The following is a 17,334-nucleotide window of genomic DNA, read 5'->3' on the forward strand; positions in this document are numbered from 1 at the left end:
AGACGCACAAAAATATTGTTAAAAAGTCTGTATTCTTATAAATTGTTCTTAGAATTATGTTAGGGACTTAAAAAAATTGTTCTCTACTGAAAACAAAAATACAAATAATGCTTGCATTTATATCTACGAGTAGCTCCTGTAGTCTTCCTTTACGCTATTATAATTTAAACCAAGACAAAATGTTGGGGAAAATTATTAAAACTGACACCAATATCACGGCTCGGCACACAGGCGTAACCAATCGTGGAGGGTGCGTACAATTTGTGAAATGTGATAGTTTACAGAAATCAAGGCAAAATGGGCGAAGCGGGCGGCGCCATCTTTTTTAATAACTTACTTTCCCGCGTTAAAGGCAATCAAATATCTGCCTACATAGACAATGACACTGAATGTGACTTTGAACATGAGAAAACGTAAGATTTGAAAACAATATGTCAGGTGTCAGTTGTCAAACTGACCTCTAGACGGCAAATAAAAAAAAAACCATTGGTGGTGCATATATGTTTAGATGTGTCGCCTTTTATGTTTTTGTTTGCTGTAGGTATGTACGTTAGATAAACATAAAATTATATATTTTTGAACTAAAGGTAGATGAAATTCTTAAGATATTATCGTAAACATACTTATTTTCAAATCATGAAACGTATTTTCCAAAATTTGTGAACTAGCTTAAATTTAGAAAACTCATTGATCCTGTAGACATCATAGTACAAAACGTTATCGCCCAAAATTGGCCCTAACTTAACACATGTGGCGGCTATTTTAAACTCGTAATAACGCCACACGTGTGACACACCCATTACCACATATTACAAAAAATGCGAGGGAAACAATAAAATCGGGGGATAAGTGGACGTTGTAAAATTGATTTTGAGAAGAGAAGAGTACGTGGAGAAGATTTGATATCGGTACTTTGTAGGAAATATTAATCTTCAATTTGCAGTGGAAGCGCCATTTACATAGTAAATGTGACTACCACATGTAGCTGAATCCTACGATTTGGTAATAAAACAGCTACGTACCGACATGTTTTCCTTAGACCCTAACAAACATTGTAATACGGTAAAAAAATACCCCTTGAAATGTACAACAAATCTATCTATCTATAAGTTAAAAAACATCAATCGCTTTGCCAATCAAATTCACTTTTAATTAACAAATTCCCCACCGGTCACTGCAGTACACAAAGCAACCATGGGAGCTATTCGCCGCGACCCGTCCAATGCAACCGACACAACAATCCTTTAGATTCCTGACCTAGGGGACCGCAGATAAATTAAGCCATACTATTCTATGAAAAGCTTGTCAGAAAATATAGATAGCCCATCTCTACCCGTTGCGTACCCGGGGCAATCTATCACAGAAAATCTATGATATATTTACACACACTGAATGCATTATCGCCATTCCTAAATCAGCTATCAACGGACTCTTTTCACTAAAAGGGTGAGCTCCACTATAGAAAAGGTTGACCCCTCATAAAGACTTATCACCTCATATACAAAATAAGGCTATACTAATCCGAACCATCTCAGGCCAAATGACGTTTAGAGTTGCAGATCTTAAAGATCAAATTTCAATGTACTCTGGTCCATAGATCGGATCTCGCCAAAGTTAGCGGTAGTTTTTTCACAACAATCTCCTCTCGGACTTAACTTACGTTATCTCGCCCACGAACGCCACGAGGAATGGAGCCCGCACGTACATAATAAGGACGATATTTCTAAAGAAATTTAAATTCACCCGCAAAGGTCCCGAGTCCCAAGATAGGATTAAAGATTGGGCGCAAAGATGGCCCTTTTGTGGCCGACCCTTAAGAAAACATGTCTTGATATGGAAATATCTTGAACGGGACGTAATCGAGGAATCATTTACGGGGGCGATCGCTTGTCGGAAGAAATTATCAGAATCTATGAATGCGTAGATAATTGGTCAAACTTTTAACCCGCGGGTTTGGGACGACGACGTTTATTTTGCATGAGTGGAGAAGTAAAAAGCGTATCATTGTTAAGTCATATCGGATCGAGCATTGCGATGCGGTAGAGCGTGCACGCTCACGTTTAAAAGGATAATTTCATCCGCGGCAGGGGCGCCGCGGAACCGACGCGGCTACAACTGTCCAGACCGCATAATTGTCATTGCACTGCAATACGACTGACCCCGCAGGCGATGGACTCGACATGCAACTACTTGGAAAAAACAAAACCAATGCGTAAAAACATGACATTGGACTAACAATTTTATCCCTTCACCCAATTGAATCGACGAAATAAGTAATTTGAATACGAAACACCTATACAGCCCGACAATCCTTCATTAATTTGTAAGCCAAACAAAGGATACCAAATACTGGACCCGCCGTACACTTGAGGCAATATTTGTTTTGATACAAATAAGTGACGGCCATCGGTTCTCGGTTTTGTGATGGTAATGACTGTGGCAGACCTTGTGGACACAGTATCCATATGTCGTACACTTTGTTAAATATGGAAATCTTTATACATTAAATTCTTAAAGAAATATTCATTGACACGAAATCGAATATCGGTTTGTTCTAAATTTAACTAGGAATTTATTCAAAGGACATGCGATAGGCACGAGACAATCTTCCCCTCACCTTTACATGGCGACGTCACATCTAAAATTAAAACCCACTTATTTTAAACCCGCCACTTAGCCACCTTCCCGTCTGTACAAAAACTAAAAATATCCCCGACCATTGTGTCACGCTCAAAGAAGTTCCATAGGTCACGGCAGCACATGAGCATGTACCGCGTGTCAGGAACACGCCAAACATTTTTTTATCTTTGAAAAAATTATAAAAGGCCGCCTAACAATAGACCTCAGTAGCATCTTTGACAATTATAATATCAGTCGACTGTTTATGAAATGTCATTAAGGCCATCTTGTTGTCAATCGATATTAAACTCTAAACAAATTACAATAAGAGTTTAAAATGCCAGAACTGGTTTTGAGTATTCAGCTCGTCGTCATGGTTAACATAAGGGTCATCACAAAAGGCGCAAGATAACAATGAACGCACGTCAATCGTGTGCTCATGCAAATATTTTTTTCTTCCGAAACCTTTCCTTTATCTGTTCATACAGCGATGGGGTTAATTAATATGTACAATATAATACAATTAAATTTATATTCACTTTTTTAAGTTGGCACGAGGTCACGACTTACTGTCACCATTAGAATTATGTCCTTGTTTTGACAATACGGATCCATTTGAATGCGGTTTTAATGTTCTGTAGATTTATGGATTGAAGTCTTTTGTTTCTGGTTATCAATTTAATGTGATATTTTATTATAACGGAGCCCTCATGCTTTATTGAGCACGGTTGGTGTGACAGCTCACTCGAAGGGGTTATATTAAGGTTTAGGATAAACGCAATAAGCCGAAACAACTGGTGTCGAGTCAAACCTGCAATTGACATTTCGATGATAGCGCAATCGTATTACGTTGCAGCACTATTTTGCCCGAGTTTTTATGACGGAATTTTAATAACTTTTTCATAATAACCTTTGCTGGTCTCAAAATGAGAATTGTCTGGTTTCAGTTAGCGCCAAACTTCTAAATCTACAAAGCGAGGTAATGCGGGTAGAGAATGTTGTACGTTGCACAAATTCGGGTTTAAGAAAGCTTTTGTTGTGCAACGGTTTAATACAAAAGTGTCAAATGACGGCACATCTGCTCCCACAAAGGGTTACGCTCGGCTTTTAGATTATTTTCCGAACCACCCCCGCAAGATTGCTCGCTTATACAGATGTTCGTGATTTTAGACGTTTATTTCTATTAACCATGGCTTAAAGGATGGTTGATTTTTTAGAGAAGTTTTAAATATAATAGTAAATATTTTAAACCAGTTGCGTTTTCGCTTAAAACTTGGTTAGAAGAAGGTTTACCAGAGCCAAAATGCCATGTTGTTTTTATGTTATTAATATAATTATGTTTTTTCTGACATGACTATTTGACAAAATTATATAAAATCGTTTTTTTTTTTGCATTTGCTATTTATGTTACCATGTATTATTAGTATGAAAAAATAAATTCAGGTACACGTTCGGTCAAAATGAAAGCACCCTTTGCATCAATGAGCAGCTAAAGTGACGAGATATCCTACAGACGGAAATATATGGACAGACGATGACATCAGCATTCCACGGACTAACATTGTTATTGTGCAACATCTCGCAGACGACAAAAGACACGATAAAATTGTCTTCAGCGGCCGAATCCTTTGACACAAACCGTCAAAATCATTTATAAACTAAACATGACCAAACGGCGATGACGTGAAGTTTCTAAATAATAGGGAATTTGTCAGTCGCACGTGTCTATTTGGAGATATATTTGGCTAGAAGATATGCGTCATCTCCGTATAGGGTATTATTTGAAATGAAAGAATCAGGAGAAAAGATTGGGAACAAAGAAATCGAATAACTTTAAAAGAAAGAACAATTATTTGCTAAATGTCACACAGTAATATTGTTGTGCAGGTATCCTTGATTTTTAAGAACAAACGCCTAGAGAAAGGCCTTCAACACCAAAACTTATAATATACTTACAAGGATAATAACATTATTTGTACTTACCACTGTGCATGGTATTAGATTCAGCGTCAGCTACTTCAGTCCTAGATTTCTTTTGATCATCTGGCGAGGCTGAAGTGTCCATATGCTCTTGTTTGATCTTAGGTTTAATGTCTTCATCAGGGGAACTTGATGGCATTGGTGATGTTGATGCCCTCCGCTTTGGTGTTGATACTCCAGCGTCAGCTTCTGTTGGTAACAATTTTGTTTATGTTTATTAAAGTGATAGTGCATACAAAATAACATGTTCAAAAACAAGTCCATATGGGATAGTGATTGAGGTTTACCAATAGAATTTGGAATCAAGGAGGTATATTTTTTGAGAGCCCCTAAGAGGCTTCCGCCGATCTTAGAGATTTGGAGACGACTTACCATCTAATAACCGCTTTGGCGTGCTAGAAGCACCTCCATCTTCAATAAGATCAGGAGGAGCGATGGAAGGGCTAGCCATCGGTGGTGTATGGACTCTGCTGCTGGGCGGTCTTCGCGCTGTTAGCAGCGATGGCCGCCGTCCGCTCGCGTTCGCGCTTGACACCTGACCGGGTCGGGACCCGTCTTCAGGGTCAGAGTTAGGACCTACGATGAAGACAGATATTTAAGAAAGGAATTGACATAACGCTCTACCATAACCCCACAACCGAAGTCTAAGGATACATCATCAGATAATATTGTCAAATGTTTCAGGTTAATTAATTTCACTGATGAGCTGTAAATACAAACTGCTTTAAAATTAATAACTACGGTGTAATTAGTACACACTAGAAGTCACAATTAGAGTAGTATATTTTTTACGTATATACCTTTTTAGGGATTGATTTTAGCGTCGTGATGTGCGTTCAATATGTATTTTTATGGCTACAGAATCAGCGCATAAGAAAGGTTATGGCAAATGCAACGTCATCAATATCACTGCAACTACAGTGTGACAAAGTAAACTGACCCGCACTGTAACAGTGGTAGGACGTGAGATCCTTGTCGCACGACGAGATCTTGTGCTGGATGAACCGCACGATGTCGGCGAGCGCGAAGGCGCGCCGACACGCGCCGCAGGTCAGCGTGTCGGACATGCCCGGCGTCGGCGAGCCGCCGCCTTCGGCCGCGCTGTCCGCATCCGCTGAAAGAAAAGCAAAATTAAAAAAAAAAACATAGACGATATCTTTATCAATGTTACTGACAGTCGTTATTAATAAAGCGACCTCCGGCGTCAAATATCTAAGTTAGGCATTACCATGTAGACACAGCTTGAAAGGAGGCAATGAATCGAAAATGTATTTACATTATACCCTATATCTAGGTATACGAAGAAAATATATATAAAAAGAACCGTATGATTGCATTTTTACAATACGTATAAATAGCTACACTATATGGCAATCTAACTTAGGTATTTGGTACAAGAGATACTTAAATTTAATTATTGACTTGTGATTGAACGGATTCTTACTTATTTTTTCCAAAGATGAAACAGTGTTTATGTAAAATATTTTCAAATTATTCTGAATTGGCCAATGCCATCGTGTCACTGTGTACATGGTCCGATCATTACTCACTGGTCCAATATTTAAACAGTTGCTTGAATTACACCATAATAACATCATCTACCCTTGTAAAATTGCTAGTAAGCCCATATTTCAACTAATAACATGCTTAAAACAAAATATTGTTCTTTAAGAATAAGGTAGGTGAGGCATATAAGACCCGGCGGGTAACAAGGCCCAGCGTTCAAAAATAGCAGTTGTACTAGTATCTCCAAGATGAGCCAAGCGAAGTGCAAGGGCAATTTTAGCTTACTATTTTAAAGTAAAATAGACTGACGGCCCTATTCGAAGAATGATTAAGACACGTTTAAGATCTTGGAAAGATTTCTAAAAGATCGATACCTAAATGACATGTCATAATTGACGTTTATTTACATTCCACTGTGATCCCAATAAGATCTATCTACGATATTTCTAGCGTCAGTGAGATTGGTTGCCCGAATCGAGCTGCTTCTGTCAATTATACGACATATAAACGATATCTAAATGAGAACTTATCGTTATCGTATTTTAGTCTTCGAATCGGGCCATATTTCTTTTATCTTTAGGATAGTGATGATAATGATGACTCCTGACCGATTTCGGCCAAATGAAAATCAATAAAAACCTGTTATTACTGTCAAAACGTAATTTTTTTGCGGGCCTTAATACCTTGCTAATATTCAATAAGGTCCAAAATAGTACTTTTATAAAACTTGTATTTTTCAAGAGTGTCGTAATTTATTTTACAACTATTTTGGTATGTGAAGAAATTTAAACAAACGAGAAACCTTATACTCAGTGAGTTTTACATTATATCCTGATTATTTTTTAAAGGTATTTCATTTTAAATTAAGGTGGGCTTTATATGCCTCACTTACCTTACGAAATTTCAATTTCGATCATTTTTGTTAAACATAATTATGAGATTAAGTAGTATTTGTGATTTCATTTCAGTGTTTCTACTGCACTTTGGTATATTTAAAAAAAATGCTTTTTTGTTTGGTCAAAAATATCAAAATAATAACCTAAATATACATATAAATATAACGCAGAGTCAATTGCGTAATTGCCAGTATTGTTTACACATTGCGGTCCAAGGAACATATCGTCAGAACAGAACACAAAAAAGTGGTCTGCGACATATGGACAATGAAACATTCATCCCTTTGAGTGTGAAATTACATTTAATTATGAGTTGTAAGTCACGGTGTTTCTTTAAGGTGTCAGGTGGTTTGACCACTTATCTCTGAGCAAAGGATAATGACAGTGGCTTGCGGTCACGGAAGGGTATTTTGGCTCTTTTGTATCAATCGCTTTCACGTCTTTTGAATTTTTAATAAGATGTTGCTCAACGGGGTCAACTTGATGTCTTTTATGTTAATAAATTGGGTACCTAAGTAGGGGAATGTATATCAAAAAACAGGTTATTTTGGTAACTAATCTGCACAAGGGGCAAAATGAAAAAAAAATAACCTACAAGTTTCGTTATGAGGCAACACTTAAAGCATTATGTATTTCAAATGAAATAATATGTAGATATAAGTTACCAAATAAGATTTTTCGTATATTTATAGCGTAATTAACTGAGAGTTACATAAGAAATAATTAATGTGTTCCTATATAACCACAAAATAGCCAAACAATACCACAAAAATATGTACATGTCTGATGTTATTGCACAGGAGTTTTACAATTACAAAGGTGTTTCACACACGATTGGTCCGTGTTGTTCGTATCAAAGGCGCTCTTTGGCTAATTTCATACAAGTACCGTCTATAACATTCCCTTATTATTATTTCCTTCGCCATAAAAGAAATGTAGGCCGTTCCTTAATGTACAGGGGTGAAACCTGAGTACTAAATTAATATAGGGAAAAAACGTGATTTGACTGTTTTGTTTACCGTTGTACCTGGGTTTGTACAGGGGGTTTATTATGTAAATGTGTCATTATTAATGGGATTTTTTTCACGTTTGCTCAATGGTATGGCTCGTGGCAAATGGGTTTTGTTTTTTAATCTACCTTTTGGATTTATTTACATATAGACACGCTTCGTTTTAGATTTAATTGAGAACAGGAAGTAAATCTATATTTCATGACAAAAAATGGCATTAATTAAACCGATATGAACATATAAAACCGTATAAATAAGTATTTACCTCATTTTTGTTAATTTAGTAGTCCTCAAATATTATTAAAATATTTGGTTCGCCCTACTAAAATCCCATAACATACAAGTATCGACACCTAGTATCGACTCAATATGAATCCAATATCTACGACATTACCTATCAAACCGTTTACGTTGGTTCACGTAAATCTGTGATCGAATGCCCACTGGGCACCCAAGCCACACCCACCGCACGCGACTGGACAGTGGTCAAACACATGCGCCCTGGACAAAACTTTACACCCGAACTAACTCCACATTTCCGACCGGTGATTTATCGAAACTATTGAAATGAGGGTGTTAAATGCTTTAAGCTTTAATTGTGTGGGCGGGTAGTTACACTTTACGACTACTTTGTGTACCCAATAAATAGTCTATATAACCTTTTATGACAATACATTTAAGTGGAAACTTTTCGCATTATGTTAGCGTACCGTTTGTTAGTATTTTATAACAAAGGACTACAGTTGTAATTGAATGTAGGTACTTGTAAGTTTGTATTGGATATTGTGTAGCTCTGGTTTATTGAAAGGCGCTGTCTAGCCGCAAGGATAGTCTAACGCCTCAGGTGACGGTATAGGGAGAGCCACCCTCCAAAAGGGCTGGAGACCGAAAAGTTTAAATTAGCTCGTTACCACACACGGCGTAACACGCCAGTTTTATCTGAGTTTTGTTTTTTCGCTACAGAAAAGGTCACCGTCGAGTAACTTGTGTGTTAAAACTAACTTTCGACTTGGACGTCGCATTAATAATTAATTAAGTTTTGTCCCGACGCGCTGCGATTCGTACTCCCGTGTTAATTTGCTTGTTGGAATTGTACGTGTTACAATTTGTTTTGTAAGCATCTTTTAGAAAATTTATCTAAAATTCGTCAGTTATTTTGGAATATCTTTTGACTGCCTTTTGCGTCATAGATGAAACTTTGGAATCTATAATTTCTATTATGTTAAATGATTGATAGCCGTTCTATCCATAATATGTCTAACAAAAAATGCATCCAACTCTGACATTTTGGTGACCACCGTGTCCAATATTAATTGGCAAGGGATAGTCTATTGTGCATGGAGCTTGAGCCACAATAGGTCGAATAAAAATAATAAGAATAGCTATCAAATGTTGCGGGGGTGTATTGTGTTGTATTCCGATTGTGGGTTGATTTTTGATAATAATAGTGAAATTTGTAATAATTATATATGTAGCAGCAATTGAAACTGGAGCGAAATTACTTTCGAAAATAATCATTACTAAGCAAGTCTTTATACTGATTTTGTTTTTATCAAGAACGATAATTTACATTTCGTCGGCTAAAGTCGCAAACCTCGTCACTCCAGAGTAGTCACGAGGTTTGCAACTTTAGGTATTATTCATCAAAGTAGCAAATCCCTAATGTCCTGTACAGTAATGGAGTTACGAGGTTACCGACTTTAGCCCACGATTTATAATATCGTCGCTATACTTACTCAAACTCGTATCTGATATACGTATCTAATATATAGATAAGAGGTTGAGTAAAGATTGTTTTCTATTCATTTGCTTATTTCAATTCATACTTGAATTGGTTTATTCAATGTTCTTGATTCTGTTCCTCTTTTTGTATGTTGTACTCCAATTATATCTGATAATTCTAACTATATTATTATTAAAATTCCGCAGTCAGACATCGTGTGACTCCGAAGTCCTTCGTTCTGTTTACGTTTTGTCTTTTGTGCATCTTGAATGGCGGTTTCGGCGTCTTTGACGACTTTATTCAGTGCTTGAGTTGGCCTGAGGTCGGAAATGGACAAGAACAAAGACTGTCGGTAGTGCGCTTTAATAAGCAGGGTTTTAATAGAATTGGTCTAAATATCTTGATAAATTTCAGTTTGTCTGATAGGTTTATTTCCGTTAAAAAGTCTGTAAGAGTGCACAGTGGTAATTTTTTACAATTGGTCGTAAGAACATTTTAAAATTCAATCAAAAACATTTTAAATTGATGATATGCGTATTTAATTGCTGGTATACGGGCGATTCACTCGTAAAAAACACTATTTCAATAAAAGGTCTAAATAAAGCGGGCACCAATGTCCCAGATGCGAATCCATATACTTTTAACATTTTTTTTTTCCAGTCTGGAACCGTAAATAGCCAGCATACCACGCCCATATAGGCCTCCACTTGGCCATTCATAGGAGGCGGGCTACGTCAACACCAACTAATGACGTCACCCGACTCAATATGGCCACTTTCTACCCTTTGCTTTTTATAATTACTTAGCTAATAAACGGTTATATGCCAAGTATATAGAGGGTCCGTATTAAGATTTGGCTCAAGTACAGGCTAAAGTGTGCACCTTTGATTGGCTATGGGAAGCCATATTTCTTACGCAATTCAGCTTTTGTTTTTAGAATTGTTTCATTTATGTTAAAACATTGTCTAAGCTTTTCTAACTTACGTAATGGCCTTCTACGGTATCATGGAGACAAAAGTAATTTAATTATTCAGCATTAACTTAAAGAAACTCTTCAGTGAAGAAAGCCTTGCTGAAATCTAGCCCAGGCGTTACTAGCACTTTTCATTGTTAGAATTTTTATTAAAAAAAAAAACTATAATATGCCCGTGTCTGATTCTTAATAAATTCATGAGGCAATGATTAATTATTTAAATTATGAATTGGGTGAATAAACTATGTAGTGGCACAGTTTGTGAGAAGAAATCTTAAATCACATTGTATTACCATGCTTCGTATAACCCATTGTGGAAAAGGCATATAATTACTACAAAAATGCATGTTTGGTTAATTAAAATACCATAAAATCAAGATTTAAGGAGAGAGAGATTCAGGCGATCGTTACCGTAACGAGTAACAAGAAAAAGGTGTTTCACCCAATTTTAACAGACTTAACTAAAAACGTGTAGGTACCTATAAACAGAATTATTGTAAAACACTAAACCAAAAAATCATTAACTGACTGCGATATTTCCATTGACATAACATACCAAGATCACATCTAATATACCACTAAACAAAGTATGCCTATAAATAAAATGGGATTACTTAAGGGGCCGATTCTCGCCCACCGTGGCTAATCAAATTACTCGACGTAATGCGAAGAGACAAAAACGGTTGATTATATCCATATTTTTTACCCCAGAGAGCAAAGGAGATCACTGCCAGATGCCAAATTGTTTCAAGGTGTTTAACTTATTAAATTTGCCCTTTGACAGGGTAATTTCTCGTCGTTAGGAGTACCTAATGAGCTAATTAATGTTAAAACGCCAAAGTTTTTGTTCATACTGTATTTTATTGGGATGATATTATGCAGATAGTATACAGAAAAATGTAAGTGAAACTTCATTCTCAGTCAGCCAAACCACTAAATGCATTTAGTGTTTTTTTTAGTTTTTCCATAATGATAATTTTCCCATACTATGTTCTTGCAATATTTTTGGAAAAACACATTAAATTAGATCTACATCTTAAGTATTTCGAATGCTGAAACACCACTAAATGTTTATGTTAAATAGTACATGAAAACCATAAGAATGAATGAATTTCCCTGGCAGCTTTACTTAGCCAACCTATATATTACATAGCACGTAAATTCGTAATACCTACATACCGCAGAGGTTGTCAAGCTCCTGCGGGAAACACGAAAAAACAGCGGCCACTGATTACATTAGGCCGGGTCAGTAATCCTGTTACCGATATCTAATATCGGCTCGAATGTTCCAGATAACTGAAGGAAAACAGGGCCCTCCAGTGTATTGTCCTTCGTTAGAATGATTTCAATTTTTTTTCACGGTTTTTTCGTTTTAAGCGTGTAACGTGATGCGGCGGGGGGTGGCTTAATAGAAAAACGTCAAGTGAAAATTTGATGAAAATTTATTAATTTTGGACGGTGTCCGGTTTTATGGAGAAACTATTCCCTTGATAATTAGCTTATTTCGACATTGTCTCGAAATAACATAACATGAGACATATCATATTTCAAAAATGTAATATTGGTTATTCAAAACCATAAGAATGAATATTTTTTTTAATGTAACTTGTTTCTATTAGAATTTGTTTTTATTTTTTACTACGTCGGTGGCAAAAAAACATACGCCTGATGGTAAACAGTCTCCGTAGCCTACGTACGCATGCAACTCCAGAGAAGTTACATGCGTGTTATCGACCCTAACACTCTGCACCCTCGTAAGCTCTGGCAACCTTACTCACAGGAACACAGAACTATAAGTAAGGTGTAAGGTGGAGGTACTTCCCCAGTTGGGCTCTGCTCCAGAACTGAAATGATATCTGCTGTGCTGTGTACTACCACACAAAGCGAGATGACGTTCACATGACAGTGCCCATACCTCTCTTTTTGACGTAGTTTAAGGACACACCCGGGTCCAAAAACCTACTATATTGTAGTTCTACTGTATTCTTACAACCCAAAATCCAGCTAAGAAATTAAGGTCTTAATCATTTTAGCAAATGAAGCCCTAAACAAGTGGTCGTAAAATCTACAAGTCGAAAGCAAGCAGCCACCAAATGTGCTTATAAATAGCAACCCTTGTGCGAGAGTATTCTTTCTGGAGATATTTGTCACCGTACAAGTGTCAATAAAAACGCCACACCGGACTGTCTTGAGCTCCACGAGGCGTACTAGTGAGGAGAAACAGGTAATTTAACGAATTATCGATAGAAAGTATAAGAGTTGGTACTCATACGAGTATATGAGATAGAGCTCTTGATAATTGTATCTACTACATAAATGAAGGAATATATGATGTCTTGATGATGGCCATCTCAAGATGTATTATTGTCTATAATCTATATCTTAAATTAAGTTTTGTAGGTAATTGTGATGACTTAACTGTTCTAAATAAACTATAAATATGTCAAATATTCCAATAAATCATAAGTACTAGCAGTTACCTACTTCATTAAGTTTTTAAGACTGTATGTACATTTTAAATACTACGTAATCAAAGTCCAGAGTAGGATAACCTGGGACATTTAAATGTAAGTGCACTAAGATCGCCGTGATAAAATCCTTCTAAAGCTCATCGACATTTCGCCCCTCCCTAGCGCAATACCGTTAAAGCGGACACTTAACCCCTAATCCAGCAGTTCCCGGGCATTTACGGCAAAAATCTTAATTCCGCCTCTGTCCTTAACTGCCCGATAGTAATTATTGCCAGACACGTATTACGACTGTGTATGTATACGATACCTATGTATGTGCATGTTCTGTTTTTTTTTTTGTTTTGTGGGAAAAATAGATTCAACTACATTGGTAGTATTGGTACTTCGTAGTTGAGTTTTTAATCTGATGTTCGAGTAAATAAGTATGATTGTCAAGACATTATTTTTATTAAAAAATGAGGCAGTTAGTACTAATTAGTTAACTAATAATTTTATTAGGTAGATTATTCTCGTATATTATGTAACAATTAAGGACAGTTGTGTAGACTGATGTATAAGACGGTACTTAATGAATAATCCGACTGGTGATTTTACTTTAAACTTATTGCCAGTAGAACAATGAGTTGCGAGACTTGGATTGTAATACTTTGACGACCGGTCTGGCCTAGTGGGTAGTTACCCTGCCTACGAAGTCGATGGTCCCGGGTTCAAATCCTGGTAAGAGCATTTATTCGTGTGATGAGCATGGATATTTGTTTTTGAGTCATGACTGTTTTTTATGTATATATGTATTTATAAATATTTATATATTATGTATATCGTTGTCTAAGTACCCTTAACACAAGCCTTATCGAGCTTACCGTATTATTAATATTTATTTATACTTTTTAGATTCGATTGCGGGTTGACTTTTAGGTTATATTTATTGTTAAAATCGAGAAAATATTATTAATTAATTGATAATTTTGTCGAAGGTAAATACCTGTAAATAATAATAAACACTTTATCGGAACTTACCTAATTCTATTTTAGTGAAAATATTTAGACCCTACATAGAAACATTTATTATTGATTTTTTAAAGGAAACTGTTACAATCACAAATACTATGAGGCTATTTCCTGTGTCCGTATAATTTATACTACAAATCTCCTTTACCATTTTAAAAACTTTCGCGTAACCGTACATGGTACGGTTCGCGCGAAATATCGGCACTTTTCCGGAGTAATAAAAGAGGCACCGCGTCCGGCATGGAGGCCTGCCAGTATAACTACCCTTTACTGCAGTCTTAGATTTTATTTTTTTAGGATAGAGCAATTTTTAATCAAAAGAACAGTTAAAAAATACGAAATACGAAAATGTATATCGTATTTTCTTTTTGTTAGACTTCTTTATCAGTTACCTACTTATTTTACTGTTCTGGGTTTTTTAACAAAAATCTTATAAGATTTTTCAAGTTTTATGTACTATGACTAAAACCAACATGTACATGAATATTGTAAGATTTAGTAAACTTGAACGAATATTAAAAACACAAGCACAATAATTCACGAAACGAAAACGGAGCATTGCGGAAATAAAATAGGATGTCTTATATTTCTTTCAAAAGCTCTTATTTAACTACCATATTCCATTGGAAATACAACTCTAATTCACGAGTTTACAGTTTGGATTCGTATACCGCTATATTGACTCGAGAGTATTTTGAATTTATTATCCAGTATGCGTTTCTAGTCTGGCCTTTCCTATTAGTTCGCGGTCATTATTTTGACAAACAGCCTCCGTGGCAAGAAATTTGTGGTCACTGCAGAGTTTGCACGCAATTTTATCTGCATTTGTATTTGTACAGTGCCTTGATATAGTGGCGAGGTTTCTTGGCATACGAATCGTATGACTTTCTATGCATGCCCATTGCCTTAAGCAAAGGTTCATTTATGACTGTCGGCACGGAAAGAGTAGGTATAACGTTTATGGCAAACCGATACAACTCATAAAATATCCAATCTCGACGAAGTAAATAAATGAACTTAATTTGTGGTTCGGACCGATCTCTAAGAATACATATAAATATAATATAACGTCCACTTACGTTGCTATTTATATGTTAATGTGAATAGCATCCGATTTCTTTAGATTCGTACAGAGATATATTTCGGGGGTAGATATCATTTTCACTGCCTTATTATTTTCCAATTTGTCTCCAGCATTGGTTATTGCCTCGTTTATTGCGACTCACCCCCGTCTCTATTAACTTCGATACTTTAGCATTATACGATAATATTCAAAATTAAAAGTAAGTGAGATTCAAAAATCAGTCCAAAATAAGCAGCAGTCATCATTTAGAATAAGTTTGAACTGAACTGATTTTGAAACCCACTAAATTACCTTTTCGCCTTAAGTCGATTCCAGAGTCGAAAAATCTTGACTTACTCCTCGTTGAAAGATCCATTCTTCATAAATATCCACAATATTACCACTATAACTTAACGAGAGCTAGGTTGTAAGTTCCTTATCCTACTAGAATACTAATAAAGTAAACTTAAAACTAAACTCAAGAATTCGCAAGTCCGAACGACCACTGGGCACTGTGGGTAGACTCCTTGAAGTCATAAAGCATGTGATCATCTTCGCAGATGAACACAGACTGACTGGCTACCTCGATAAACTTTGAGTCCCGAAATTTCAATGAAAAAAGAACCCCCAGAGTCCCAGGTAAAAAAATCCCGTATCAAAACCGCCGTTTCCTAGTGACCCCGATCACACTCCCATCCCTTTGTTGGGCTCCTTTTATTTATAATAGTACATTTTTTCACACACGGCACCCCTAATAATGTGTGAGCAAAAATATGCGTAATAGTCTCCAGTGCCTATGGTATAGGGGACCCGCGAAAGTTCTATATAGAAAAACACAACTGTCCCTCCATTTGAATGGCAAAAAGTGCATGTCACTACGAAATAGCATTAGCGGATGAATATGATTTTGCACAGATCTGAATGGATGGATGACTTATAATTGTGCCGCGTTATATTTAGCATGAATTATTGGTTTGACGTGGTTTTTGTGATCAAATAGCTTAGCCAGGACATCCATAATGCGATGTAATTTCGCAAATTCGGGTTTATGATTAAATATAAAAACTTCAGATCAAATCATCACAAATTCCTTTCGATGTGACATAAAACTTGTGCAACAGTAACAAAAAAAAAGTGACATCAAGTAGAAAATTGCGGTTAATACGAATCCGTACAATTATCATCATGAAACAAAAACATAATAAATGTAACGACACAATTGAGCTAATAAGTGCGAATCAACCTTTCAAATCCTAAAGCCAAATACTTCTGTTTATGACTGAACAAAAGACTTTTTTGAAAACTGGAAACAAAGTTACGAAATCGGCTCCGAAAGTTATGAAACTCTTCGGTAATGAAATTACGACAATCATATTGGCGAGCAAAATGAGTGACCCTACAGTGTTTGCTGTTTCTAGGTAAACAAACATGGAAGATTGACATCCAGTGTACATCTGGTATACTGACGCAAATAATGGGGGATGCGATAAACAATATAATTAGATTTTCCTACGGACGGTTGGGACAAATTGCGTGTGGTATTTAGCAGGAAATGAGAAAACGCTTGTGATTTTTGGGGCTAACGCGTAAGCTTGTACAGCACATTTAAATGTATTTATTTGACCACAAAAGGTCAATAAACGTTCGCCACAATGTTGATGCTTCAATGCATTTTCATTTTTACTTGTATAACTTAATTATTTTTCAAAGCTTAGCTTTAGTTAGGTTTAACTTCTTGGTTTATAACGGCATATACAAGGCATTTGATAACTCTCACTTTTGTGACAACTACTACCAAAGTTAACATAGGATAATATTTATGAAATTCCATCTAAATATTGCATTTCGATATGCATATTTGGCAGGTCAGTTTGAGAGGTTATTATGAAATTCTATGGCATTTCGCTTATAAAACTTTTTATAAAAAAAATAGCGTCAAATACTACTAAACTTGGTTGGTAAAAAAAAATTGGTTGGTAACATTTAAACAACTTTGATTAAAAAAAAGAAACGACTAAGAAATTCGACTATCCTATCCGGCAAGTCTTAAAAAAAAATTGACAGACTTGAGGGTAGAACAAAGTT

The 17,334-nt window shown here is 36.1% G+C and overlaps 1 protein-coding gene across 1 annotated transcript in view; it reads right to left on the reverse strand.

The window, feature by feature from the left end:
• Nucleotides 1-17,334, reverse strand: part of LOC133525804 (B-cell lymphoma/leukemia 11A) — a 43,279-nt gene that overhangs the window by 12,208 nt on the left and 13,737 nt on the right. The window contains exons 2-4 of the mRNA XM_061862192.1: nucleotides 5,540-5,713; nucleotides 4,972-5,175; nucleotides 4,603-4,788 (exon numbers count right to left, since the gene is read on the reverse strand). Coding sequence (XP_061718176.1) covers nucleotides 4,603-4,788; nucleotides 4,972-5,175; nucleotides 5,540-5,713 — 564 coding nt within the window. The remainder of the gene's footprint in view (nucleotides 1-4,602; nucleotides 4,789-4,971; nucleotides 5,176-5,539; nucleotides 5,714-17,334) is intronic.

Source organism: Cydia pomonella, chromosome 15, assembly GCF_033807575.1.
Source record: "Cydia pomonella isolate Wapato2018A chromosome 15, ilCydPomo1, whole genome shotgun sequence".
NCBI classification, from domain to species: domain Eukaryota; kingdom Metazoa; phylum Arthropoda; class Insecta; order Lepidoptera; family Tortricidae; genus Cydia; species Cydia pomonella.